Source organism: Panicum hallii, chromosome 9 (assembly GCF_002211085.1).
Source record: "Panicum hallii strain FIL2 chromosome 9, PHallii_v3.1, whole genome shotgun sequence".
Lineage (NCBI taxonomy): Eukaryota > Viridiplantae > Streptophyta > Magnoliopsida > Poales > Poaceae > Panicum > Panicum hallii.
In genome coordinates, this window is record NC_038050.1 from 8,980,956 (window position 1) to 9,004,265 (window position 23,310).

The 23,310-nt window shown below is 47.2% G+C and overlaps 5 protein-coding genes across 7 annotated transcripts; 3 read left to right on the forward strand and 2 right to left on the reverse strand.

Annotated features, from left to right (window-relative positions):
- Nucleotides 1-2,027: 2,027 nt before the first annotated feature.
- LOC112875575 lies at nucleotides 2,028-4,239 on the forward strand. The gene is made up of 3 exons (XM_025939460.1): nucleotides 2,028-2,247; nucleotides 3,495-3,756; nucleotides 3,842-4,239. Exons 1-3 carry the CDS (start codon nucleotides 2,116-2,118, stop codon nucleotides 3,898-3,900), a joined length of 453 nt encoding a protein of 150 aa, XP_025795245.1. The 5' UTR covers nucleotides 2,028-2,115; the 3' UTR covers nucleotides 3,901-4,239.
- A 313-nt stretch (nucleotides 4,240-4,552) lies between these two features.
- On the forward strand, nucleotides 4,553-6,390 carry LOC112876442 (predicted GPI-anchored protein 58). The gene is made up of 2 exons (XM_025940562.1): nucleotides 4,553-5,044; nucleotides 5,145-6,390. The coding sequence occupies exons 1-2, from the start codon at nucleotides 4,948-4,950 to the stop codon at nucleotides 5,966-5,968; spliced, it is 921 nt and encodes a 306-aa protein (XP_025796347.1). The 5' UTR covers nucleotides 4,553-4,947; the 3' UTR covers nucleotides 5,969-6,390.
- Nucleotides 6,391-8,170: 1,780 nt separating this feature from the next.
- On the forward strand, nucleotides 8,171-9,042 carry LOC112875370. Its single transcript, XM_025939196.1, has 2 exons — nucleotides 8,171-8,303; nucleotides 8,390-9,042. The coding sequence occupies exons 1-2, from the start codon at nucleotides 8,171-8,173 to the stop codon at nucleotides 9,004-9,006; spliced, it is 750 nt and encodes a 249-aa protein (XP_025794981.1). The 3' UTR covers nucleotides 9,007-9,042.
- A 57-nt stretch (nucleotides 9,043-9,099) lies between these two features.
- LOC112875369 (5-methyltetrahydropteroyltriglutamate--homocysteine methyltransferase 1) lies at nucleotides 9,100-14,491 on the reverse strand. Of its 2 annotated transcripts, none has more exons than XM_025939194.1 (14): nucleotides 14,382-14,491; nucleotides 12,906-13,259; nucleotides 12,733-12,820; nucleotides 12,024-12,151; nucleotides 11,749-11,940; nucleotides 11,448-11,647; nucleotides 11,202-11,365; nucleotides 11,003-11,083; nucleotides 10,753-10,919; nucleotides 10,578-10,683; nucleotides 10,182-10,432; nucleotides 10,005-10,077; nucleotides 9,786-9,914; nucleotides 9,100-9,708 (listed from the first exon to the last, which is right to left on the reverse strand). In XM_025939194.1, exons 1-14 carry the CDS (start codon nucleotides 14,480-14,482, stop codon nucleotides 9,340-9,342), a joined length of 2,403 nt encoding a protein of 800 aa, XP_025794979.1. In that variant the 5' UTR covers nucleotides 14,483-14,491; the 3' UTR covers nucleotides 9,100-9,339. The 2 variants fall into 2 exon arrangements, with proteins under 2 accessions (XP_025794979.1, XP_025794980.1); XM_025939195.1 differs by lacking the exon at nucleotides 14,382-14,491 and adding an exon at nucleotides 14,261-14,279.
- A 2,265-nt stretch (nucleotides 14,492-16,756) lies between these two features.
- On the reverse strand, nucleotides 16,757-22,625 carry LOC112875081 (protein FAR1-RELATED SEQUENCE 5-like). 2 transcript variants are annotated; one of them, XM_025938781.1, is made up of 4 exons: nucleotides 22,199-22,625; nucleotides 19,683-22,100; nucleotides 17,906-18,041; nucleotides 16,757-17,681 (listed from the first exon to the last, which is right to left on the reverse strand). In XM_025938781.1, the coding sequence occupies exons 2-4, from the start codon at nucleotides 22,041-22,043 to the stop codon at nucleotides 17,176-17,178; spliced, it is 3,003 nt and encodes a 1,000-aa protein (XP_025794566.1). In that variant the 5' UTR covers nucleotides 22,044-22,100; nucleotides 22,199-22,625; the 3' UTR covers nucleotides 16,757-17,175. The 2 variants fall into 2 exon arrangements, with proteins under 2 accessions (XP_025794566.1, XP_025794565.1); XM_025938780.1 differs by having other exon boundaries at nucleotides 19,683-22,625.
- Between the last annotated feature and the right edge of the window lie 685 nt (nucleotides 22,626-23,310).

Genomic DNA, 23,310 nt, shown 5'->3' on the forward strand with positions numbered 1-23,310 from the left:
CCGGCCGTGACGCTGACGGCGCGCGACGCTACGCGCCGAACCAATCGGACGAGATCCCGCCGGCCGGAATCACCCGCGGATCAGGCAGCGAACCCGCGTTTTCCGCCAGCTCGTGCCGTCGCCGGTCGCGGTCGCTCTCCGACATCTGCCGCGCGGGGAGCCGCCGACGGCGAGGGCGAGAAGATGCGAAGTCCGGGCCTCCAGGGGAACGCAGGAGAGGGAGTTGCGGGCCGGCGGAAGAGGCGGCGGCGCCCGCGGTCGCCGTCAGCTCGGAGCGCGCGCGACCACGACGGGCATGGTATGGTATCAGCGAGCGCCGTGCCGTGCACGGACGAGGCGAGACGGCGGGGCTTTCGGTTGGACGCGCGCCGGGCGTTTCCACGTACGCGTCGGCGCAACTGCTGGAGTGCACGTACGTACGCGTGACACGAGCTTTCCAGCTGAAAGTTCGGATTCGATGTTAGAGTAATCCTGGCAGTTCCGTCGTTTTGGGGGGCAAAGACAGAAGCCTGGATGGCTGGATGCGGCGTACATTTTCGCCTCGATTCGCCTCTAAAAGGCAAGCCCACCAGAAACTGTGGTCAAACTCCAATCGTTCAGGTCTTCCCGTGCCCTTTGGGGAATGCAGCGTTTTTTTCTCTCTTTTTGAGAAGGAAGAAGAAGGCGATAACCTTTCAAAAAAAAAAGAAGAAGAAAAGAAATAGAATGCGAGAGGCGGCGGCCGGCGGCAGCCGTGCGAAGGACACCGCGATTGTGCGCTGGGATCTGGGGAACGCTGCGTCTGGTTTGGGTGGGTGCCTACCTACGTGGAGGCGACCGAGGATTCGGTCGGTCGGTCATGTTCTCCTCTGCTGTCTGATCCTGTGATTCTGATTCGTGTGGTCAGGGATGTACGGTTTCCGTGTGGTCCGCCGCCCGTGGCCTGCCCTGCCGTGCCCTCTGTCGCTCGACATCGGCTGTTGCTGGCCTGCCAAATCTTTGTTTCCTGGCGAGGGTAGAGTTTTTTTTTCCAGAAATTTTACAGAAAACGCAGCAAATCATTGGAAACCACTAAAACGTGCTGTGTCCCTGCGCTGTGCGCTTCTTGTGTCTGTCTGACGAAAGACAAACCTCCTGCACATATCTCGAATTTTAGCGGACAAAAGTGGGGGTTTAGCACCGAATTATTCACTAAATCCAAAATCCGGCAATGATTCGGTGATCCTGGGATTCGTAACGGCAGTTTGAGCATCTAAAGTCTCTCTCTTTTTTACTGTTTCTGATAAATCCCTCCAAGAAAAACACCCAATGCGGCCCTGCTCTTAAGCTTTCAAAATGGCACACCACAGCCGATGATTGGTTTTTAACCTAGGCTACGATGTGCGATCATTATCTACAGGTCCGCCCCCACTTTTATATAAGAAACGAATAGATAAGATTCTCCACTTGTGGTGACTGGTGAAGGGCGACGGTAAGGTCGTCGTCGTCGTCATTTTCTTCTTCTTCTTCTTCTTCCTCCTCTTCTTCTTCTTATTCTTCTTCTTCAGCGTGCAAAATGATCTTGCTCCGATTCTCTCTGGTTTTAGAGCATAGGCTTTCTGTAACACAGTGGCTGCTGGCTCAGGCTTCAATTCGTCCCAACGCATGCGTCGTCCTGCAAAAAGCCAGCACCAGCAGTGGTGGTGCACTACTCACACAGTGGTACGACAGCGGCAGATCAAGATCATACAGGAGTACATGTACATGACAGGAGTATGGCAACGGCAGATCATACCAGTACAGACTACAGACAGAGTCCCGTGTATGAGAAATGTTGACGTCTCTGGGCTGTAGTCAATTCTGGAGATGGACCAGCCCACCTAACAACAGCTGGCCCTCATCATTTGCGATTTGTACGCAACGGCCCAGCTCGCCATGTTCCGTATGTTTTTCACACTCTTGACGGGCCAGATGGACCACCCAGAAACCGGTCCAGCACTACACGACCGACTCTCTCTCTGCAGATGGGCCCTCTCCCGCCGGGGGCGATGAACCCGAAGCCGGTGGGGCTTGGAAATCTGAGAAGCAACAAGAAGCAGCTTGGGGGAAGCTCTCCGCTGCGACGGCGAGGCCAAGGAAACTTTCTTCTTGCAGAGCATGGGGGTCTCCGCTGGGCTCCGGCAGCCGCCCGTCGCCGCGGCGGCGGCGTCGCTCAGAGGCCGTCGATCCGTGCGGCCGCCGCGGCGCGCGGCTTCCCCTTCGACGCGGTCCGTGTCCCGCGCGGTTAAGGTGGCCTCCTTTTCCCTCTCCCCTCCTTTTCCGCCCCCCTCGCGAGGGATGAATAATCCGTGCCATTAGGGTCTGCGGGGTGTGTGGGAACTGACGGGTACTCAGCCTCGTCCTCCTGTTCGAGGTTGCTGCCTGCAGAGCTCCAGGGTCGTTGTGCCTTGGGGACAAATTTTTCCTGTAATTTTGGTGCGTCATTTTCGCCCCGCTTTTGCCTATATAATGTTTTCTTGTCGTAGCGATTGGAATGCAAATGGGCAGCGTTTTGATTGGAAGATTTAGCACCTGGACAGTACCTTGTGAACAGGGAAGGCCCCTAAATTTCCTTGGCCACTGAATATATTGTCGTTCCACTTGTTACTTCTCTAGATGGGCCAACAACATGCTGAAACCGACAAATTGTGTGGATTTGCATTCTCTGTTGTTAAACTGGCTTGCTACAAGTTTTGTAGGCAATCATGCTACCGGTGTTTTAGTTATTTTTGTTCCTGAAGGGATGATAACATTGGTGAAAATCCTCAATGCAATGATGAACTCGTTGCTTTTGTTTTAGGAAATTATTAGCAACAATAATGCATATGCTGCACATTAGTAAACTAAGCTACATTGAAGGATCGCTTAGTACTAATGAAGAGACTACAAGACATCTTGAGGAAAGTAGTATAGTGTAACCTGTCTGTAGGCTATGCCATTCACATACAGCCTTACTAGCTATCATAGGAAATTGTAGGTTGTACCAGTGGATGTGACATCATAGCTTGATCACCAGCAGAAAAGCTGTGTAATTAACCTTGTGAATATATCTGTACCGTGTGGGCATTTAGCTACCAAGGGTTTGCAAATACTAACAATATCATGGTGTTCAGCATTCACAGACCAATTGCCTATATGAATCGTTCACATACATACATGTGTGCACTGAATACACCAGGGGAGCAATCACTTGAATTTGTTGCAATTTTACATTCACATTATCTATCTTTTTGTTACAACCCCAGAACTATGCTTCTGGAGGTAGTATGTTAGACAAAATATTGTTTCTACCGTCCTCTTTTGCTGTGCTTGATTGAAATTTTGTCGTTCATATCATATATCTTTCTATCAAACCTCAATCTGCCAGATTATGCTTCTTGGTAAGAGTGTTCTTTTGTAGTCCTCGATTGCATGATTTGGATTGTGTTTCTTTTAGTGGACATTCAGTGGTAATGGGAAATTGTTTCAAGAGTCTCATAAGTTTTCTTGGCACATAGGTTAGAGCAAGTGCAATCAATGGCCTGCAAAGAAGTAAGAGTAACCTCGAATCCTTATTCTGCTATGACAAATCTGTTCCGGAGGAGGATATTGGTAAACCTACTGGTTTAAATGTGGAAAAGAAGAACGTTGGGGACAATCCTCCCTGCACAAGCTGTGAAGCTAAAGGTGCCGTGCTGTGTGCAACCTGTGCTGGTTCAGGCTTGTATGTCGACTCGATACTGGAGAGCCAAGGAATCATCGTAAAAGTCAGATGTCTAGGTAAACAAGATCGAAAGCATTTTGTGCAACAGTTGTGTTCATGCTATAGACATAATGCATGTTCTGATATTTCAAGTTACTGTAGGTTGCGGAGGAACTGGAAACATTATGTGCTCAAAATGCGGAGGCCGCGGCCACACATGAACTCCACTAGCATCCTTGTCAAGTGACATACGTTGGGATTTCTGTTCGTGGTGACAGTATAGAGTTCTTCCCATACGACTTTATGTGTGCTACTTTATGTCAAGGTAGCTGCTTTTTATATGGAGGCATGCCTCCGACGCTGCTGAACCAATCCTCTTTTTTCATTTCATTTTTGAAATCTCGATGTGATGGTGTGTCGTAAGGGTGTAATGGATTACTGTGAGGTATTAAATTACTCCAAAGAACTGCTTGACGATGTCGATCAATAGGAATTTTTGCGGGATCAGGTGGGCCAAGGCAGAGTTCCAATGAATAGAAGGGGATGTAACTGAATTTGTCTGCGAAACTGTATAAATAACTTGCTGTGCCGTGCTGCGTGCAACCACTTGCATCCCGCTGCTAGTGCAGTTTATGGTGTAGCACATCAAAAAATAGGACACAGTTTCTCCATCTGCTCGCACAAATATATACCACAAATTGTTCGCAAAAATATCAAAAATGGACTTGAGCTAGGCTCCACAATAGAAAATTTCATCAAAGTTGCACTGAGAAAATTTTGACACAAAATTGGAGGGCCTAGCCAAGCCGAACAGAGCCGGCTGAGGCCCATCATATCCATCACCTTCATTTGTTACTCCAGCAGACTGCTCCATTGCCGGTCCTGAAGTCTAAAAATACCTATCCCACTCAAATCAATATGCTTCTCCTGAGCAACCGACCAGCATCTCCTGCAAATTCACATGGATCGATTTTCCGTCCCCTGAAAACAATGCAAGCAAGGAATACTTCCCATGCTTTGCGTTGCCCGGGCAGGGAGGTGAGAAAATCCAGCGGCTCACTTCTCCACCAAGTCAAGTGCACGCTCGAATCTATTCTTCTCCTCTCCTAATCCATCTGCTCGATCTGTTCATAGAAGTGTTTGTATATATACATCCAGCACGAATAGCCATTGCCATCAACACATACCACCAGCAGGAGAAGCATTCCGATCGAAAGCACATCACATTCAGCCAGTTCGAGGGTAGCATCGTCGAAGAAGCCGCGTCCATGGACAGGGCCAGCAACCGCGCCTACGAGGAGTTCGACCCCTCCGTCGCGTGGAGCCGCGGCGCCGAGGCCGACAGCGTCAAGATCGTACTCCCAGGCAAGCGCGCGAGAGATTGACGATGACGCGGCTACGTCGCTGTTCCATCATCGCCTGAGAAACTAATGGGAAATTGTTGGTCGGTGAGATGTGGGTGCAGGGTTCAAGAGGGAGGACATACGCGTGCTGGTGGACAACCACGGCCACCTGCGGACGCGCGGCGAGCGGCTCGTCGCCGGCACCAGGTGGAGCCGCTTCCAGAAGGACTTCCAGCTCCCGGACAACTGCAGCGTCGACGGCATCCGGGCCAAGTTCGAGAGCGAGACGCTCACCATCACGCTCCCAAAGAAGACCCCCTCGCCGCCATCCGCCCCCGTGACGCCCGCGCCCTCCATGGGGAGGGCGGCGGCGGCGCCGTCGCAGAGGATCCCGCCGCCGGCGCTTCCGGAGCCGGCTGCGCCGCCCGCGGTGCCGGCGGCGCCGCTGGCTCCTGCCACTTCCCAGAGGCAGCCCGCCGAGCGCAGGCCGTCGCTGCCGAGGAAGCCGTCGGCTGTTGATCCGGCGCCGGAGCTGCCAGCGCGGCTGCCCTCCGTTCCGACGCCTGCTGCGGCAGCCACCAAGCCCGAGCCGTCGCTGGCCGCCGTCCAGAGGGCGAAGGAGGAGGAGGAGGAGAAGAAGCGGATGGAGAGGGAGATGATGGGGAAGATGGAGGAGGACAGGAAGGCGGCGCAGGAGAAGGAGAAGAAGGAGACGGCCCAGGAACGGCAGGACGAGGCGGCGATGGTAGAGATGGCGATGGCGCACCAGCCCAGGCCGGCATCCGCGAGCCGCCGGCTGCTGGTGAACGTGGCGGTCGCGGCGGCGTTGCTCCTCGGGATCACCGTCTACGTGTGGCACAACCTGCGGAACGCAGCCGGCGGCGCGGGCGATCACACCCACGGCCATGGGCACCTGGGAGCCGGGAGCTACGGCGACGAGATGTGAGCAGGCTGACTCGAGGTGTGGCGGTGGCGTGCGAGTGGCCGAGTACCCAGCAAACTGGCTAGGAGCCAATGCAAGTATATACACATACACACATACATGGGAGGTGGGGTACATATACGTGTGCTGTTTGTTTATCATCTGGTGTGACGGCTTAATGAGCTTAAAGACGGGTATTTGCTTGGTCGATCAAATTCAGAAAAAAGATTAAAATGATACACAAATATTGTATTACTGTTTTTCTTTGTTATATTACTAGCAGACACCACAAAATAATCGATGTGTTATGTGTGCGTACGAGAGAGTATGAATGGAAATAGAAAAGAGTAAATGGAGATCGGGATTTGTACGTGTGAAGTTGGAGGAGGTGAAATGTAACACATGGAAAAGCAAGATGCAAATATGAAAGATTCCTGTAACATATATTTTCTCGAATTGTCAATGTAGTAAACATAAAAATGGTGTAAATTAAGGTGCTAAGCCCGCCTGCTTTAGAAAGATTCGATAGTTGCATCTGCAACAGCCAACACAATTGAACGGGATGATACTTGACTCTCATTTAGTCTATACTTTTGATTATGTAAGTTTATACGTGTGCGCATGTGTATTAAGTAGAAAATTCCTCGAGTAATTATGCAAGCACTTGTGCCAATATAAAACGTACACAATGTGAAAGAGATATATACATAGAAACTAATAATAGATGATAAATGATACTGGTTATGTAAAAATAAAGTCTGAAAGGATTTTATTAAATTAAAAATACTTTAAAATGCGAACCAAGCATCCTCGAGGGGAAACTATGTTCAACTATGTAACACTGTAACCAATGTGAATGCGAACTCTCAGAAGGCGTGATTGGGTACCGAATGTGATAGCGAGCTGCGTCAGCTGTGTGCGTTGGGCGTTGGCGTATTTTCGTTGTGTGCGTGGAGCCCACTCGCCACTGGGCAGGGTGCGAGATGGAGATATTCGATAAACCCATCCCGTTGTAAAGAACCAGACATGTTATCTTGATTAATCAGTAAAAACAGACAGCTTCCTCGCAAAAAATAAAGACAGCTGAGGCTTCGAAAGGCAATCTTCCTCCTCGAACCACTACTACCTTTTAAGTCTTGCTGTACTGTACTGTCTAGACTCTGATCTACGAGTACTCAGCAGCGTATAGTTTACACGTGCTGCCGTGCAGTAGCTGTACAGCTCGAGAGCTCCAGTAATATTCTGTATAAAGCTATTCCCAGGGCATTCCCAGGATTTCATTGCACGATTTTATGGAGTTGAGTTCGCGAACGAAACAAGGTCTCCCAATGCAAAATTTTATTTCACCATTTCATAGACTAGCCATGGCATCTAATTGTGAGATATGTGATTGGGCGCAATTGTATGAAATGGAACTCTATGGCCTCCAATGCAAGTTTCAATAAGTTTCACAGTCTTGGAAACAGTGTATACATAGTTTCATCCTGATGAAACTTCTTCCTCTCTTTCTTCATAGTTACATTATTATGTCATAACAAATACTGACGTGTCAGTATTTAATGCGTATGAAATCTCTATAAAACTTGCACTGGGATTAGCTTAACTGCTCACATCGTGACGTTATTTGTCATAAATTAGAGAAAAGTTATATAATTTTGTTGGTCTTTTATTGTTGTAGATGTTTGCGTTATTTCAAACAATTTGCATTTCATTTTGCATAGCTTGCCAAACTGCTCCAGGTGTGAGTTTGTGATAGGAGGATAGAGTAAGGTGCAAATTGCAACCGTTTAATTTGTACGGGGTTATTTGCAGCTGATGCTGAGTTTTGAGGGTGTACTTGCAATTTTCCTTAGGATTGATATACACATACACACACCAGCTGCCTGATCTCATATATGTCCAAAAAATGATTTCTGCTTTGCCACTATCTTTTTTTTTTAAAAAAGAAATGCACAATTATCTGTTTTGCCACTATTATGTAATTCACGCACAGCGGTGCACGTTTTGCAGCTAAAGCAAGGCATCTGCAACTGGCTGAAGCAAAGCAAGGAGTTGCCTAGCAACAACCATCACCGTAGTCCGTCTCGGAGGCAATCTACTGTAGCGCTCACCGTCCTACCCCCTAATCCTCTGTCATAACCAACACTTCCTGCTCAAAAGCTTCAAGGATCGTGCCAGCCCTTTCGCTTCAGAAAAAGGAGGACCGTCAGCCCAAGCCCCATCATCATGCAGGCAGCCGCCGCCACGGCGCCGCCGCCGCCGCCGCCGCCCGCGCGCCGCCGCGTGTACACGGCCCTGGACCCGCGGTGCGAGTGGACGAGCACGGATGAAGCCGACACGCTCGCCGTCGACGTGTCAGGTAACGCTGTAACTCGCCATTCTGCGTTGCACCATGCCTGTCGCATCTTCTGAACAGATAGAGATAGATGATGGGACTCCATTCAGGGTTCAGGAAGGAGGAGCTGAGGGTCCTGTACAGCACCCGCCGGAAGCTGAAGGTCACCGGCGAGCGCCAGGTCGGCGGCGCCCAATGGGCGCGCTTCCTCAAGGTGTTCCCGGTCTCCAGGAGCTGCGACGCCAGCGCCATCCAGGCGAAGATGAACATAGAGAGCGCCCGGCTCGTCGTCATCCTGCCCAAGGGATCGACGGCGGCGGCGGCGGCGGCGGCGGCCAAGGACAAGCACAAAGAGCATCGGCCTGGGAGATCCCAGACTCTTGGAGAGCTGATGAAGCCGGGCAATGCGGATGGCTCGTCAGGTAGCAGCAGTGGCAGCATGTGGAGCGCCCAAGAAGATCCAGGGAAGGGCAAGGTTGAAGAGAAGGAACGTAGACAAGACCAGGCCATGGAGGAACCAAGACAAGATCAGGCAATGACCGCACAAGATTTACCAAGAAGTGACGGCGACGCAAATGAGAATGCCGGCAAGAACAATGATGACGATGGCAAGGGTGAGAGCAAGAGATGGTGGAAGAAGATCAGAGTTCTCCATGTTCTTGGCTTCGTTCTCGTCCTCACATTGGTGGGTGTTGGTGCCACCATCCTGTATATAGTGTTGCTGTGAAGAGTGTAACAGTTGTGTGTTCAAATGTATCATGTGCAAACGCAACAGCATGGCAATCCTCATATAAAGGAAAATTGAAAGATGGCAAGTAGCTGGTGATGCAATTTGAGGACTGCATATTTCATTTCTGTTTATACCCAAAGCTCACATGCCTGAAAACAGCCTAAAAGAAAAGACACACCAAACTTAGAATACAACTATAACAGCATACCATACCAATGAGACTAACCTAACCATGGAACAGGGATGAGACCCAAATTATTCAAAACAATTGGCCCTGTTGGGTGGCCCTGTTGGCTTTGTGTTCAACAAACCGTGGAGCTAACAAACGACTCATTTCGCGCTGGCAAGCTGGGTGCGGATGAGCTTGGTGGCAGAAACCATGTTGGTCAGGGCGGGCTTCACCTCTGTGTACTTGCGGGTCTTGAGACCACAGTCAGGGTTCACCCATAGGATGTTGGTGTCAAGCACAGCAAGCATCTTGTTGATGCGGTCAGCAATCTCCTCGGTGGAGGGGATCCTGGGAGAGTGGATGTCATAGACACCTGGGCCGATGCCAGCACCATACTTCACACCCTCACGGAATACGGACAGAAGCTTCTCATCAGATCGGGAGTTCTCAATGGTGATAACATCAGCATCCATGTCGATGATGGAGTGGATGATATCGTTGAAGTTGGAGTAGCACATGTGTGTGTGGATCTATCCAAGAAAAAGGACCATCAGGAGCTATGCTAACGAAAAAATCCAGATATCTCAGAACATTGAAAGATGGTTACCTGAGTGGTGTCCTGGACCCCACAGTTGGTGATTCTGAAAGAGTGGACAGCCCAGTCCAGGTAGAATGCATGCTCTGACTTGCGCAGGGGCAAGCCCTCCCTTAGAGCCGCCTCATCGATCTGGATCACCTGCAAAGAGCAAAAAATGTGTTGTAGCACATGGACATATTGATGAAATAAAAACTAGAAAACCAACTTATATTAATATAAGATACAAACCTGGATACCAGCAGCCTCAAGATCCTCAACCTCCTTTTTGATTGCAAGAGCTATTTGGTAGCATGTCTCAAACCTGTACACCAAGAAAACATAAATAATTACTCAATTCCAAATGAAGGAGCAAAAGAGCAAAACAATATTTGGAACTGTCTAAGTAGAATGTAAGAAATAACAAACCTGGGCTGGTCGTTCCTGACAAATGACCAGTTGAGGATTGTGACCGGGCCAGTCAACATTCCCTTCATTGGGCGAGAGGTCATGCTCTGTGCCATCTTGGACCAGAAGACAGTCATGGGGTTGGGGCGGCTGACATCACCATAGATAATGGGTGGCTTCACACAACGTGATCCATAAGATTGCACCCATCCGTTGGCAGTGAATGCAAAACCAGATAATTGCTCCCCGAAGTACTCAACCATGTCATTTCTCTGTAAACACATAGCCATTATGTTACATAATAAGTAAATGTTTCATCTTGTAGAAAAGTAATACATCAAAATGCTGTGGTCCATTGAGAAAAAAAGCTAATGCAAATACCTACAATGAACAATATCAGTACTCAAAAATGCTCACCTCAGGCTCTCCATGCACAAGCACATCGATGTCAAGCTCCTCTTGGATCTTGACAACCTTGCTGATTTCCTCCTTGATGGCACTGACGTATTCCTCCTCAGAGATCCTGCAACAACACATTTCGATAAGAAAAAAATGAAGACATGACAGTAATAATATCTCTGGAGCCACTTACTTCTTTGCCTTGTACTCACGGCGGACCCTCCTGAGCTCCACAGTCTGAGGGAATGAACCAATTGTAGTTGTTGGAAGAACTGGGAGGTTGAGCTTTTTCTGCTGAGCATCCAATCTAGTAGAAACATTGGTAGCACGGCGGTGGTCAGAGCCCTTCAAAGCAGCTGCCTGTAAGAAATGTATTTCGGGTTTAGAATTGATGTGCACTAACATCCAAAAGAGCATTTATTGAGTAAAGCTGTGTTACTTACCGCCTTCTGGACCTCCTCATTTGTCACTCTGGGTGATGACTTCCTTGAGGCCAGAGCAGCAGCATTGGCTGCAAAGTAAGCCTGTACACAAACATGTCAATATTACAAATAAAAAATTAATTTAGGTACAGAATGAAAAAAGTACTCTGCTAAAGTTAAAAGGACTCGGAAGAACAAAGGGTAAAGAACAGTGTCAAACCTCATCCTTTTGACCTGCCAAAGCCTTGGCAAGGGCATTGACCTCAACCACCTTCTGGGCAGCAAATGCGAGCCATGATTTGATCTCGTCATCGAGCTTAGTCTCATTAACAAGATCAACGGCAGTGTGCATCAGCGAGCAGGAGGTTGACACCACAAGCTTGTCTGAACATCATGTACATGGTTATTGAATAGCTTATGCAGTATGAGAAAGACAGATAGTAGCAATATATCCTTCACCACTTACCCTTGCCAGCAACAGCCTCAAGAGACTGAAGAGTGCTGAGAGAGGCAGCAAGATCATCAGCCCAAATGTTCCGGCCATCTACAACTCCGGCAAAAAGGTATTTTCCAGAGGGGAAGCTGCTCCTAATAAGATCAAGTGTCTTGGCCCCACGGATGAGATCGAAACCATAAGCAGTCACAACACTCAAGGATGTGAGGATCCTGCATTTGCAAAAGAAGTGTTAGTGTTTTCTTTCTCAACAAAATTACTTTGAAAGGACATCATGGTGAAGAAGACAATGTATTAATACTGGAAACCATACTTGTAGGATTCAGCAGGAATATCGGCAAAGTATGTCTCGATAAGCACATTCAATCCAGAGAGTGCTGACTCTAGTTCAGCATATGCTGAAGAGAATGCAGCCAATTCGTGAGCATCAAGGTCCTTAACAAGGGTAGGCTCATCAAACTGAATCCATGAAGCACCAGCTGCCTTCAGCTCAGCAACAACCTCCCTAAATTTCAGAATATACCACATTATCAACTAAGGAGGTTCGTGCTGGAAAACAAAGTTGGTCGCTTTAATGTGGATGCTTACTTGTAGATGGGAAGGATGCTACCAAGAAGTGAAAGAAGAGAGAACGACTTCTCCACACCCTTGGCAGGCTTAGAAAGCAACAAGTAAGAGACTGGTCCAATAAGCACTGGGACAGTATCAATGCCAAGCTGCACAAGGGGCAAAAACATGCAAGTGAGCAGGCAACATTTTCATAGAAAATAGCATGCCACTTCCTTTCCAGGGTAACAATCACCAGTACATAAAGAATACTCTGGATGGTCCTATGTATTAATATTATGTAATGTGGAATGAGTAGTTTTATATGGCAATTACGCACTATAATGTAGAACTACTGTTATATGGCAATTACACACTATAATGTAGAGCTACTGTCTTATGGCAAAGTTTGATTGTTCAGGACTGTCCATTTTTGTTCTTCAAATAAGGCTTGCAAAGGCCAACTAGTAAGTTACAATTTACTTCAATGTTGTGGAATGTCCATATATACACTGAAGGCATCGAACTAGTAAAGGACTCAAATAATGACTTAAGGTCTATTAACAAAATAGACATGCTAAACTAACAGTGTATGCCAGAGACAGATCATATTCAGATAGCTAGGAGTTAGAATGGTGCACTTTTTTCCCTTACATTACTTAATCGCACGGGCATACAGACTATGACTATATAAACTAAACTAAAGCTAGTGAGACAACACTATGGTTACAGGGAGGTTACAGGGACATACCGCCTTTGCCTCCTTGTACTCAGAGACAGCCTTGTGAGAAGCGTATGAGAACTTGGTGCTCGGGCCGAGTTCAGGGACAATGAAGTGGCTGCAAAGCGAAAGGTAATAATGTTAGATCAATACCACAAAAGGCGACCTGTTGGTAAACATTCAAGAGATGGGAGTTGACTTACTAGTTTGTGTCAAACCACTTGGTCATCTCCATAGCAGGAACAGTGGCATTTCCCCTGGCCATTGAGAAGTAGGTGCTCAGGCCAATCTCTCCTCCGGTCCAAGAGTACCGCTCTGGGACAGCGCCAAGCATGGCCGTTGTATCAAGGACCTGGTCATAGTATGAGAAGGTGTTGCTGGGAATGTACTTGATCCCAGCTTCTGACATTTGCTTCCAGATGCTAGATCTGAGGTCAGTGGCAACTTTCTCCAAATCCTCTGCGCTGCTCTTCCCATCCCAGAAAGACTCCAAGGCAAACTTGAGCTCCCTCTTGGGGCCCATGCGAGGGTAACCAACAATATGGGACGCCATCTTTCTATACAAGTGAAAACTAAAAATCAGCTTGATTCACAGCAACAGGGAAGATAGCTAAATGCTACTGAAACTAGCAGCAAAATAGGACAAAATGTATTCCTGTATGTTCCAACAGATCATAACTAAAACTTGGTTCTTCTCCCACTGCATTGTTTCTACAATGAGATTCGAATGCTTCAGCGCACAGAAATACCTTTGGTTAATCCGAGCCATTTCTCTAAATTGGGCAGGGTTAACCATACCATGGAGGGATGATATATGCACTAAGCTCCTCCATTTTGATTGCAACCTATCCTTCCCAGGCTGTGGGTACAGGAGAGCTAAAATCGGTCGGAAGGCAAGTACTGTCCCTCTCAGACATGAAGGTATCATGCTACAAATAACAGTCGTAAGAAACTATAATTCGGAAAATTTTGACTAACGAGTAGGATAATAAAGTGTGCATTTCTACGGGAAGCGTGCCAGGTGCAATAAGTTCATCAGTATAAAATTACTGCTACCCGCTCAGAGACCCAACCAAGGTAATCTCAGATCGTAAATGCGTAAACATGAGAAATTCTAAAGGTATGATCAGATCTAACAAAATATGTAAAGACTACGAACCCGTTTGTTGGCATCAATCAATATAATAATTAACGGTCCATGCTGCTGTTACCGAAAGTCTATGATCTGAGAAGCCAATCCACTTTAATCACATCAAAATACCTAGATAAATTCCGGCCAGCCCCTATGATCACGACACGAAAGCATCACATCGGACACCAAACAGAAGGAATTCGCTCTAATTCCCTAGTAACCCAGTGATCTCAACGACATACATACGCATAGAAAAAACCCACCAAATGATTCAACCAGCCATTCCCCAACCAGAACCACCAACCCCAGTCTCACACCGAGCCATAGTAACCCCGCAACGGAAGGAGACAACGGCTACGGATCTAGACGGCCGCCAGAAAAACACGAGAAACCGCGCGCGCGCGCGCGCGTCGTCGGACCACTCACCGCGCACCGAGGCGATCCGAGAGGCGCGGGAGGTGGCGGAGGCGAGGGAATGGGGGAGCGGGCGAGGGAGAGTGGGAGGGGTGCTATGTAGAGGGAGGGAGCGGTGGGGAGGCGCGCTTACCCTTGGACCGTGGAGCGGGGGAGTAGCGCCGGGGGATGAGGAGGACGAGAGGTGGGTGGCGATGATGAGCACGGGAAATCCGAGGGGTTTGGGGGTTTCATTTATAAAGGATCCACCCTGCGTGTTAGGTGGAGCGCGCTCGGGGATTTGGTAAGATGCCATCTGGCAAGCCCGTTCGTTGGTGGTGGCTGTGCTGTGCTGTAGACAGGCGAAATATCTCTCGAATGGAGGAGAGGGTTTAAAGCTCCTCCGTGCTTAACTCCAGGGCTAGTTGGAATTTGAAATTTCAGGAGAATTTCACATGAAACTGTTCAGATTTTATCATTCTAGGTTTAATCTTTGTGTCTCAACTCTCAAGAGGGATATGTTGTTTGGCCGCTTGGGAATTGGCAGATTGCACTGCCAACATCCACGGCGCCATCGGATCGTTCTAGTAAATTCAGTGTTCGAGCACTCGGTTGAGTTTTTCACTCTACCCATTGTAAATTTACTGTTTGTTCTCACGTCCTAATTTATGTATGTAAAGAAAATAATTGCAGCAGCAGTCTTGAATTTCGAACTCTAAGCAGCGTGACAGCGAATGCCAACTAATGGATCACAAACGGAAATTTTAATTCTGCAGGGAAAAAAATAACGAGGCCCTGCTGGCAGCCAAGCTGGTAGAAAATGGGATCGGAAAGGAAAGAAAAGAAAAGGAAAAGATAGTACTAACGGGGGTTGCCAACTAATGGAGATGCTGGTGAGACGTGCTTGCAGGACGGATGGGGGGTTGTTGGTGATGTGACGAAGTCCAATCCCAGTGAATAAACTCCACCTCCTTTTCTTCTCCGTTTTCTCCTGGGGAAAAGGAAAAGAACTTAAGCATGGGCGCAAAGAACATGCTCCCTCTTGTGAGTTGTGACCATACACTTCACTTCGTCGTTTAAACACTCACGAAAGAGCAGAAGACAAGTCAGCAAGGTGACACAAGTCTTTGGATAAGAAAGTACGAGTTCACTAGAACATGCTTGTTGACGGTTCTTCACCGCATCACTCGCCATGTAGGCACCAACTGGATCAGGCCATCTCTCACTAGCTTCGTTGCGTTCGCTTTTCAGCTAGTTTCGCTTGTCTTGCTGTTCCTCGTTTATTTTTCCTGACAGATGGACACTGGTAGAGGTTGGGACAAAACGTCAACTCTTTTTCTTGGTGCATTTTTTTTTGTTCAAACTGTAAACCATGATCGATTGGTGAAGCTACTAACAACACAAACAACCTCAATTCCTCCTTAAAAATGGGCCAGCTGCGAAAGCTTTTGCCATTGCAAAACAACCCAAATTCCATCCAGACAATGTGGAGTCGTGACGCCACTAAAGTTAGTGTTTATATATGGGATCTGATTAGACGATAATGACACTCATGCAATTCTAACAGATGTGCACTCCCCAACATTCCAACCATCCCAAGTGGAGTAGGGGCAGCTCCGGCATCCTGCCTGCCCCACCAACCGTGAAAGCTCCATCCAGCTACTTTTCTTGAATCTGGCTTACATCACACTCAAGACACACGCTGCATGAGTGTCTGCATTTTTTTTTCCTTTCTGGTTGAACAAAGGGTTGTTTGATCATTGGCTAGGCTATCATCCTCTCAGAAGCAAGACATGTGTGTGCCCCACTTGCCGGCTTTGGGGCCCACCAGGGAGGAGAAAATGGGGCCACGGTAGGTGCTCCTACCTCCGGGGTTGGTGGACGACGGATGACATGCCCGCATAAACGTGCGCACGGAGAGCACTCGTGCTTGGAAAAAGAACAATACGACTATACGAGTTCAGTCTAAGTGTAAGATTCTTGACGCTCATTACGGCAAGTGCCGTTTTGAACTTTTGATCGTGTGCTTCGTGCAGCTACACAATTCAAACTTCACGATGTTGCCACTTTTTTGCTATTTAATTGATTGTCGAAGTCACGTTCAAAAGGACCAGGCCATGGTAGTGTCAAAACACTGTATTTCTGTAACCGAAGGAACCAGTTTCATTAGTTCAGGTTTCAAAAGTTAGCTGATGCTGGCAAAAATGCATTGGCCAGGGCCAGTACTCCAAATTGCATGCGCGTACCGGCATGTAAAACCTTTACGAGACAAAAGTTGCACCACGTCCCAGGCATGCCATGATTCTGAAAAACCTATGGATCCGGATGACGCGTAGCATCGTCAGCGAAAGGCATCAGCAACAGCCTGTATCAAGGAAACTTTAACATATATTTCCGCTTGGACGTCGCTATGGAGAGTAATTTCGTCAAATTCACAAGTCTCAGGAGCATGTCACGATCCAAGAATCAACTTTGTTTTTTTTCCCCAACGAACCAGCCACTCTTCCAAGACAAGTCAATGGGCAATGGTTTTGTGAGCTCAAGTCTAGCAAGTCTCTTTCCAGGAAGAGAAACAAGGGTACAAAATTTTGGACTGTTGAAAGCAGTTCACCAGCATACAACTCATGCTGTACATAACATAGCTAGCAAGCTACACATGTGAACTGACCCTCAGACCGACTGACCAACCTCACCAGGAGCCAACCAAAAAAAAAAAAGATTCAGAGAGCTCAGTGTCTGTGATTAGGTTAAACAAGTGGGGTTTCTAGGCATGCTAATGAGAAAGAAATTTTAGAAGAATTCTAGGCTCATGGAGGTGACAGCTGGGACCTTAAATACAGGCTATAAACATGTATACAGCTATGCTCTAAGTGATTCCATTGGTGAAGAGGTTGTTAAAGATCAGCACCTCACAAGCCATTAGGGGAGGTTAGTGCAGGGAGAGAAGATCATTCATGCTCCGCATCGTCGCCAGTCAGCCCCTCATCTTCATCATCAGTGTCGTCATCGTCATCGTACTCATCATCACCACCGCCATCCGAGGAACCAAAGATTGCATCCTTGGCAGCTGCGGAATCACCAAAGCTGCGTTGGCCAGGGGTTGCATGCACCGAGTTGGGTGTGTTCACCGGTGGTAGCGAGGAGAGCGGTTTTGGTGCTAGTGGTTTCAGGTAATTTGGGAGGTTTTCACCAGGCCTGATTCGGATGGCGCCTTTTGACTGTGCTGCTTTTATGATTGAAGCTGCATCAGATGGAGACGCGATGCGCGCACCAGCTGCAATGGCTGCAGCCCTTATAGAAGAACCCTCAGGATTTGCACGAGGATCAATACTCTCAGGCGTTTTTGTCTGTGAAGGTGTAGCTGGCTGTTGTGCACACGAGTCCAGTTGATGAAGACCAAGTGACAACTTGCCATTGCTATTGGCATCTCCAGAATTTACAGAGTTCATACCAGCTGCGTCAAAAGTAACCCTTTTTAGTAAAATGGATTATGATATATGCACTAACTTCTAAAAAAACAAAATACCTCATATATATCACAGCTACAGCTCAAATAAAAGGTTCAGGCTAAATTCGCAAAAATTATGACATATAAAAAAGGAACTTGATTGGATGTTTGTTTGGAATAGCTTATAGATTTGAGTAGCAAGTAAAGTCATGGTTCATGGAGACACATACCTGCAGATATATTGGAGCCATCCATGGATGGAAGGCACAATCCAATAGGAACAGTCACAAGCTGTGGCGCAGCACTTGAGTTTAATGTATTTACACTGCATCCCCTGTTACCATTAGCTTGGGATAATTCATGGTTCTGCAGATTCCATAGACTTATTGTTAGAACACTGAAGCAAATGAAGTATATTATGATTGAAACTGCAATAACTCTGTACATGTAATAAGGAAATACAAGCTACTCATGACTACAAGGGGCAAGAGGGAAAAGAAGCTATGGCAGTAAAACTAAGCTGTACACTGAGGCTTAATAAGAGGGGCTTTGATATAGTCTCTACTGGTAATAACTTAATTAACTGATGTGCTAAATTCTTATAAATAAACCACTTTCTCAGAAAGGACTAAAGATAAAATGCTTGTTTGCCTGATGCAACTGAAATAGCTCCCGACCCAATTAAATGTCAAGAAAACAGGATTGCAGCTATTAACAATTTGACTCAATTGAAGACATCGGAGACTTAATTTTTTCATAAAAGATAGGTAGCCACATAATAAGCTAATAATATTTATCCTAGAGAAAACAAGATAAAGAGAAATGCTACAACTGCAATATATGAGATGCAACATTTCTGATATGTCAAACCTGGAACTAAAATTGGTAAGCATACCATGATTCTCATACACTACACTATTGACAGTTACAAAGCATGAAAGCAAACATGCCATATCCAGGATATAACTGATATGCATCAATATCCTGATACAAACTAACAAACCCATCCCAGTTCTCACTTAATCTGGATTTGCCACAACAATCCTGTGCCCATAGATATTTTAAACATTTACTAATAGATATGTTTCATAGCAAGAAAACCTCAAGCATAAGTGTTTATCAGCGCCTTATTAATGAATCATTCAAAGTAACTTTGAGAAAGTGGCAGCTATGTAAATCAAAATGAAATCACTTCAGGTTCTAAAACTTCCTTTACTAATGCAAAATAAAAAAAAATGATATGAACCCTTGATTCTCTCAAACCTAACTATCCATAGAATCACAAATTACTTATATGTATTCAAGAAAAAAGATAAATTACTTATATGGTTCCCACTTGGAGGTGAAAGGAAAAAAAATGAGATAGGCCAAGCAACATCTAATCAAGAATCCCAATGAAGAAAAAAGAATAAAATATAAAATGAAAAGGTTCGATTGGATGTATTTAGAATCTCAATCCAATAGGAAAGAATGCCTGCGAGCAAAGAAATACATAAAGACAACTTATTTCGCTAAAAAGTGAAGATTCCCTCTATATGCATTTTTTAACCTTGTACCCTATGTTCACGTGCAAGTGGGGAAAGGTTCTGAACCTTCATATGACATAATATCCCTCCATCCTAGATTTGCAAGCACAAATTAAAGAATATGTGTAATATAACAACCCTAATCCCCTATAGTTGTTGTTCATCCAATATGCGTCCAATATGACACCCTATCCTACCATTTTATCCTAAGAAACCAGTGAAGAAGGTGATCAATGGACGCATACAATACAATACTGATTAAACAAGGAACGGCAATCTGGGACACAGGGTTAGATTTGCTATTGATGATGTAGATCATCTCTTATAATGAACAAGAATTCACCCTAAAAAACACTTCGAAAAGAAGTGTGTATTCACAGGTATGGTGCCCTTTTTCCTGGAAATTCTGTAAGAACTGGCTAGAATAGAACATTTGAAAATACGCAGCATATGAACTTTGGTAGTCAGCATAATAAACTACCTCTTTTATTTGTGAAGCAGCCCCTGTAGATTTTGTTTCTCCTCCTTGCAGGTTTCCTAACGAAGGTGCTGATGCTGATGCATTTCGGTCAGGTAACCCAGAAAACTTATCAACTACAGAAGCAGGAGGTATTTTGTCATCAACCGAATTATTCGCGCCTGATGTTTGTCCATATTGGGTACTCAAAGAAAGAGGAGGAGCAGCAACTAGCTGACTAGGCCCTTGTAAAGCACTTGATGAACCAGAAGCAACAAAAAGAAAATTAACAGGTTGTTGCACATACATAAGTTGATTTGATGTGGCGTTCTCCCTTGAGCTGTTTGAATTCCTTTTTCTCTTCTTTTGCTTATTAGAACTAATCTCCTGAATTTTTCCAAAACTTTCTGGTGGTTGGGCTGCAATTGGCATCACTGCTAATGGTGCTACCTGTCCAATACCTCTCTTGGCCATATTAACCCTGTTGGTAGCCTCTTGAAGAGCTTGCATGGCCACAATATAAACCTCTAATGATGACGCTCCCTCTTCAGCATACCGTAGTGCTTCACGACACAAACTGTTGTAACGCCACGTTGGGGACTGCTCATCATCTTCAGCACTACTTCTTTGTTCCTCCTTGGGCTCCTCAACTCTGCCAACTTCATCAACTTTCTTGCTTGAGCTTCTATCCATGGCATTCTTTGTCCATCTTTTTACAAAATACTGAGAAGGAAGCGCAGAGACACCTCTTACACCAAACACAGCAAGTATGTGCCTACAGACAATACCAAAATATTCAAACTTCCGACAGCTACATGTTGCAGAACTTCCAGAAGAACTGAACTGAACAGTTCCAGGCTTCTCACTTCCTTCAGATTTGGTCACTATATAAGTGGAAACACTGCCCTCCTCTTTTACCGTTTCAGCCGTGTAAACAGAGGCATCGATCAATTCCTGTTGGAATTTCAAAAACATTGACCTTGTATATGACTCTGCTCCTTGCTTCTCTATAGGAGATGATGTCTTGATATCTGGAGGTGAATATTTTGTTTCAAATTCTTCCTTCACCTCCTTCTCATAACAACAGTCTAGAGCTTTTTCATACTGTTGAATGAATGACTGTGAATCAGTCTTGGCACTGATATAACCTTCAAATAACGAACTCCTGGTTGCACACTGCTGCTTTAATGCCACATCCCCAAAGAATGTATCCCTCAAGTATACTGGGACCCATTTATGACGGCAGTTGTACATTGAGTTGAGCCATTCAGTATTTTGAGAGCTGACCTTAGAAACTAATGCCTTCCAATTTGCTTCGAACTCATCAATTGTCTCAGACATGTTGATACAATTGATAAAGTCCTCATGGAAGGATGGGAATACATTCAGGAGATGAGAAAGCTTATCGTGTGCTTCATTGATGATGTGCCACTTACAAAACTGGAACCTAGTTAGAGGAAAAACTTTCGCAGCAGCTGATTGTAAAGCATTATCATGCTCCATGGTAAGAGAAGCAGGGTGTTGACCAGACATCGCTAAGAGAAATGTCTCAAACAACCAAACAAATGATGCCTCATTGTTATCTGTAATGATGGCACAGCCAAATAGGACTGATTGGCAATGGTGATTGACTCCAGTAAAAGCGACAAGTGGAAATTCATGCTTGCTCCTTTTGAAGTAGTCATCCAAGACAATGGCATCTCCAAAGTCTTTGTATGCCTTCCTAGCTCTCGCATCAGCCCAGAACACATTCCCTACTGGGCGCCCCTCAACAAACTGCATGGCATAAAAGAACGCTGGGTCTTCAGCTTGCATGCGTTTAACATAATCCAAAATCACTCTAGTACCATTCCCAATACCATCCGAAACATACTGAGGAACCACTCGAGCTATGGTTGTTTGAGGCACAGACGGCATAAGAGGTGTTTGCGGCGGTTCAATTGACAGAAGCGTACCACCATTTCGATGCCCCCCAAATGGCCGCTGCTTCCCGCACTCCGACAGTGGCTTGTGCGGGCGTAGACAATGTGCCTGGTTCGCAGGGACCAACGGATGGTTGTGAGCAGTCTCCAGCTTGGTCACAGTCCACCGGCCATTGTCCTGCTTCTTCACCCGGATCATGGCCTTGCAGCCAACCCTGGTGACAGCCCGTGTCCGCCGGCCCCTCGCACTATCCTCGTCACCTGCGTCGGCCGCGTCAGCACGGGCAACCTCGTTCTTCCCACGGTAGGTGCGGAACCCCTCCTTGGCGCAGACGAACTGTCGCGACATGACGGAGCCGTCCCGGCGCGACCGGTGCATGACGCTAATCCGGGTGCTGAAGCCCACGCGGTGGGCGTACACGTTGTAGAACGTCCAGGCGTCCTCCTCGTCGTCGAACTCCATGCCCTCGAACGGGTCGACCCCGTCGTAGGCGCCGGCGCGCGCGGCGTACGCCGACGCGGAGGCGGAGGCGGAGGCCGACGCCGAGCTCGCCGGCGCCGAGGCCCCGGCCGAGCCGCTCCCGGCGTCCACCTCCATCTCCGCGCCGTAGCCGACGCTGTCGTTGTCGCCTTCGCCCATTTCGCTCTCGGGCGACCCCTGCTCGCTCCCCGCCCCTCTCTCCATGGCCGCCGCGGCGGACGCCCCCCCAAAAAAGGCGGCGCCCGAGATCAATCCGTCAAGCCAGCGGCCTCTCCATATCCGTCCAGGACGCGAACATCCGCCCGAGGGCTGCCCCCAGGAACCGGCTCCTGGCCGCTCCGCCGGGGAGGGGGAAAAAGGGGCCGAGGCGATCCACGCGGCGAGTAAGCGCGGGGAGAAATAAGGGGAGCACTTGGCGGTGGCAAGGGCGGTAAGGAGGGGGGGCTGGGCGAGGGAGGCGGGTGTGCGCTTCGGCGAGGGGGGCGGTGCTCCGGCGAGGTGGAGGGGGAGGAGGCGAGGAGGTGGGGGTCCGTGGGGAAGAGGGGGTTGGGGGAGGGGAGCGGAGCGGAGCGGAGCGTGACCGGGTGAAGGGGGTTTGACCGGGCGCCCCGGATCAGAGGGTCCGGGTCCGGCTCGCTAGGGTTTGTTCGCTTTGCGCCGGGACCGGGTGGGGGTGGGGCTGCCCGGCGCCTGGGTTTGTTCCGTGGCCCACCGCGATTGCCTGTACTTTGACGTGCAGCTGGGTGGAATGGATCATCGGATGGTGGTCAAAAAGGCCCAAAAATAGGGCTTTGCATTTCCATTTTCTCTGCAAAAAAAAAAGGTCTGGCTGGCAGTCAGTGCATTTGACGGGCACCTCTTTTTCATATATATAAAAACTACATTATGATACCAAAAGGAGATGCTAGGAAGTGGATTGTGGGGTCATATGTTTTCCTATTTTAATTATTCACCTGGTCCCCCATTCAGAAATATATATCGGACAGTTGGAGATTTGAGTGGTCAAAGCATCTCAACTTTGGCTGATGTGTACAACATTTTCTTTCAAAGAAAGAAAAGAATGCCATTAATAACCTTGAGACAATAGAAAAATTAAATCCATTATGAGTTATCTGCATTAATAAGATATTATTTCATAGGCTCATCTTTTGTTAATCACCAACAACAGAATGTAACTTAAGCTAACCTGGTTATGCTATTAAGTTTATAAACGGCTTCGGTATGATGTGGGAATAGACCTCTACAATAT

Bases quoted from the DNA above. Each gene is read 5' to 3' on its own strand.
- LOC112875575 (XM_025939460.1), top strand. From the start codon at position 2,116: ATGGGGGTCTCCGCTGGGCTCCGGCAGCCGCCCGTCGCCGCGGCGGCG. The intron at 2,248-3,494 runs GTGGCCTCCTTT...CTTGGCACATAG, and splicing joins CCGTGTCCCGCGCGGTTAAG to GTTAGAGCAAGTGCAATCAA. The intron at 3,757-3,841 runs GTAAACAAGATC...AAGTTACTGTAG, and splicing joins CGTAAAAGTCAGATGTCTAG to GTTGCGGAGGAACTGGAAAC.
- LOC112876442 (XM_025940562.1), top strand. From the start codon at position 4,948: ATGGACAGGGCCAGCAACCGCGCCTACGAGGAGTTCGACCCCTCCGTC. The intron at 5,045-5,144 runs GCAAGCGCGCGA...ATGTGGGTGCAG, and splicing joins CGTCAAGATCGTACTCCCAG to GGTTCAAGAGGGAGGACATA.
- LOC112875370 (XM_025939196.1), top strand. From the start codon at position 8,171: ATGCAGGCAGCCGCCGCCACGGCGCCGCCGCCGCCGCCGCCGCCCGCG. The intron at 8,304-8,389 runs GTAACGCTGTAA...GACTCCATTCAG, and splicing joins GCTCGCCGTCGACGTGTCAG to GGTTCAGGAAGGAGGAGCTG.
- LOC112875369 (XM_025939194.1), bottom strand. From the start codon at position 14,482: ATGAAACCCCCAAACCCCTCGGATTTCCCGTGCTCATCATCGCCACCC. The intron at 12,152-12,732 runs GTATGTCCCTGT...CCCCTTGTGCAG, and splicing joins AGTACAAGGAGGCAAAGGCG to CTTGGCATTGATACTGTCCC. The intron at 11,941-12,023 runs GTAAGCATCCAC...TCTGAAATTTAG, and splicing joins AGCATCCTTCCCATCTACAA to GGAGGTTGTTGCTGAGCTGA.
- LOC112875081 (XM_025938780.1), bottom strand. From the start codon at position 22,265: ATGGAGAGAGGGGCGGGGAGCGAGCAGGGGTCGCCCGAGAGCGAAATG. The intron at 18,042-19,682 runs GTAGTTTATTAT...TGGAATCTGCAG, and splicing joins CTGCTTCACAAATAAAAGAG to AACCATGAATTATCCCAAGC. The intron at 17,682-17,905 runs GTATGTGTCTCC...CTTTTGACGCAG, and splicing joins TGGCTCCAATATATCTGCAG to CTGGTATGAACTCTGTAAAT.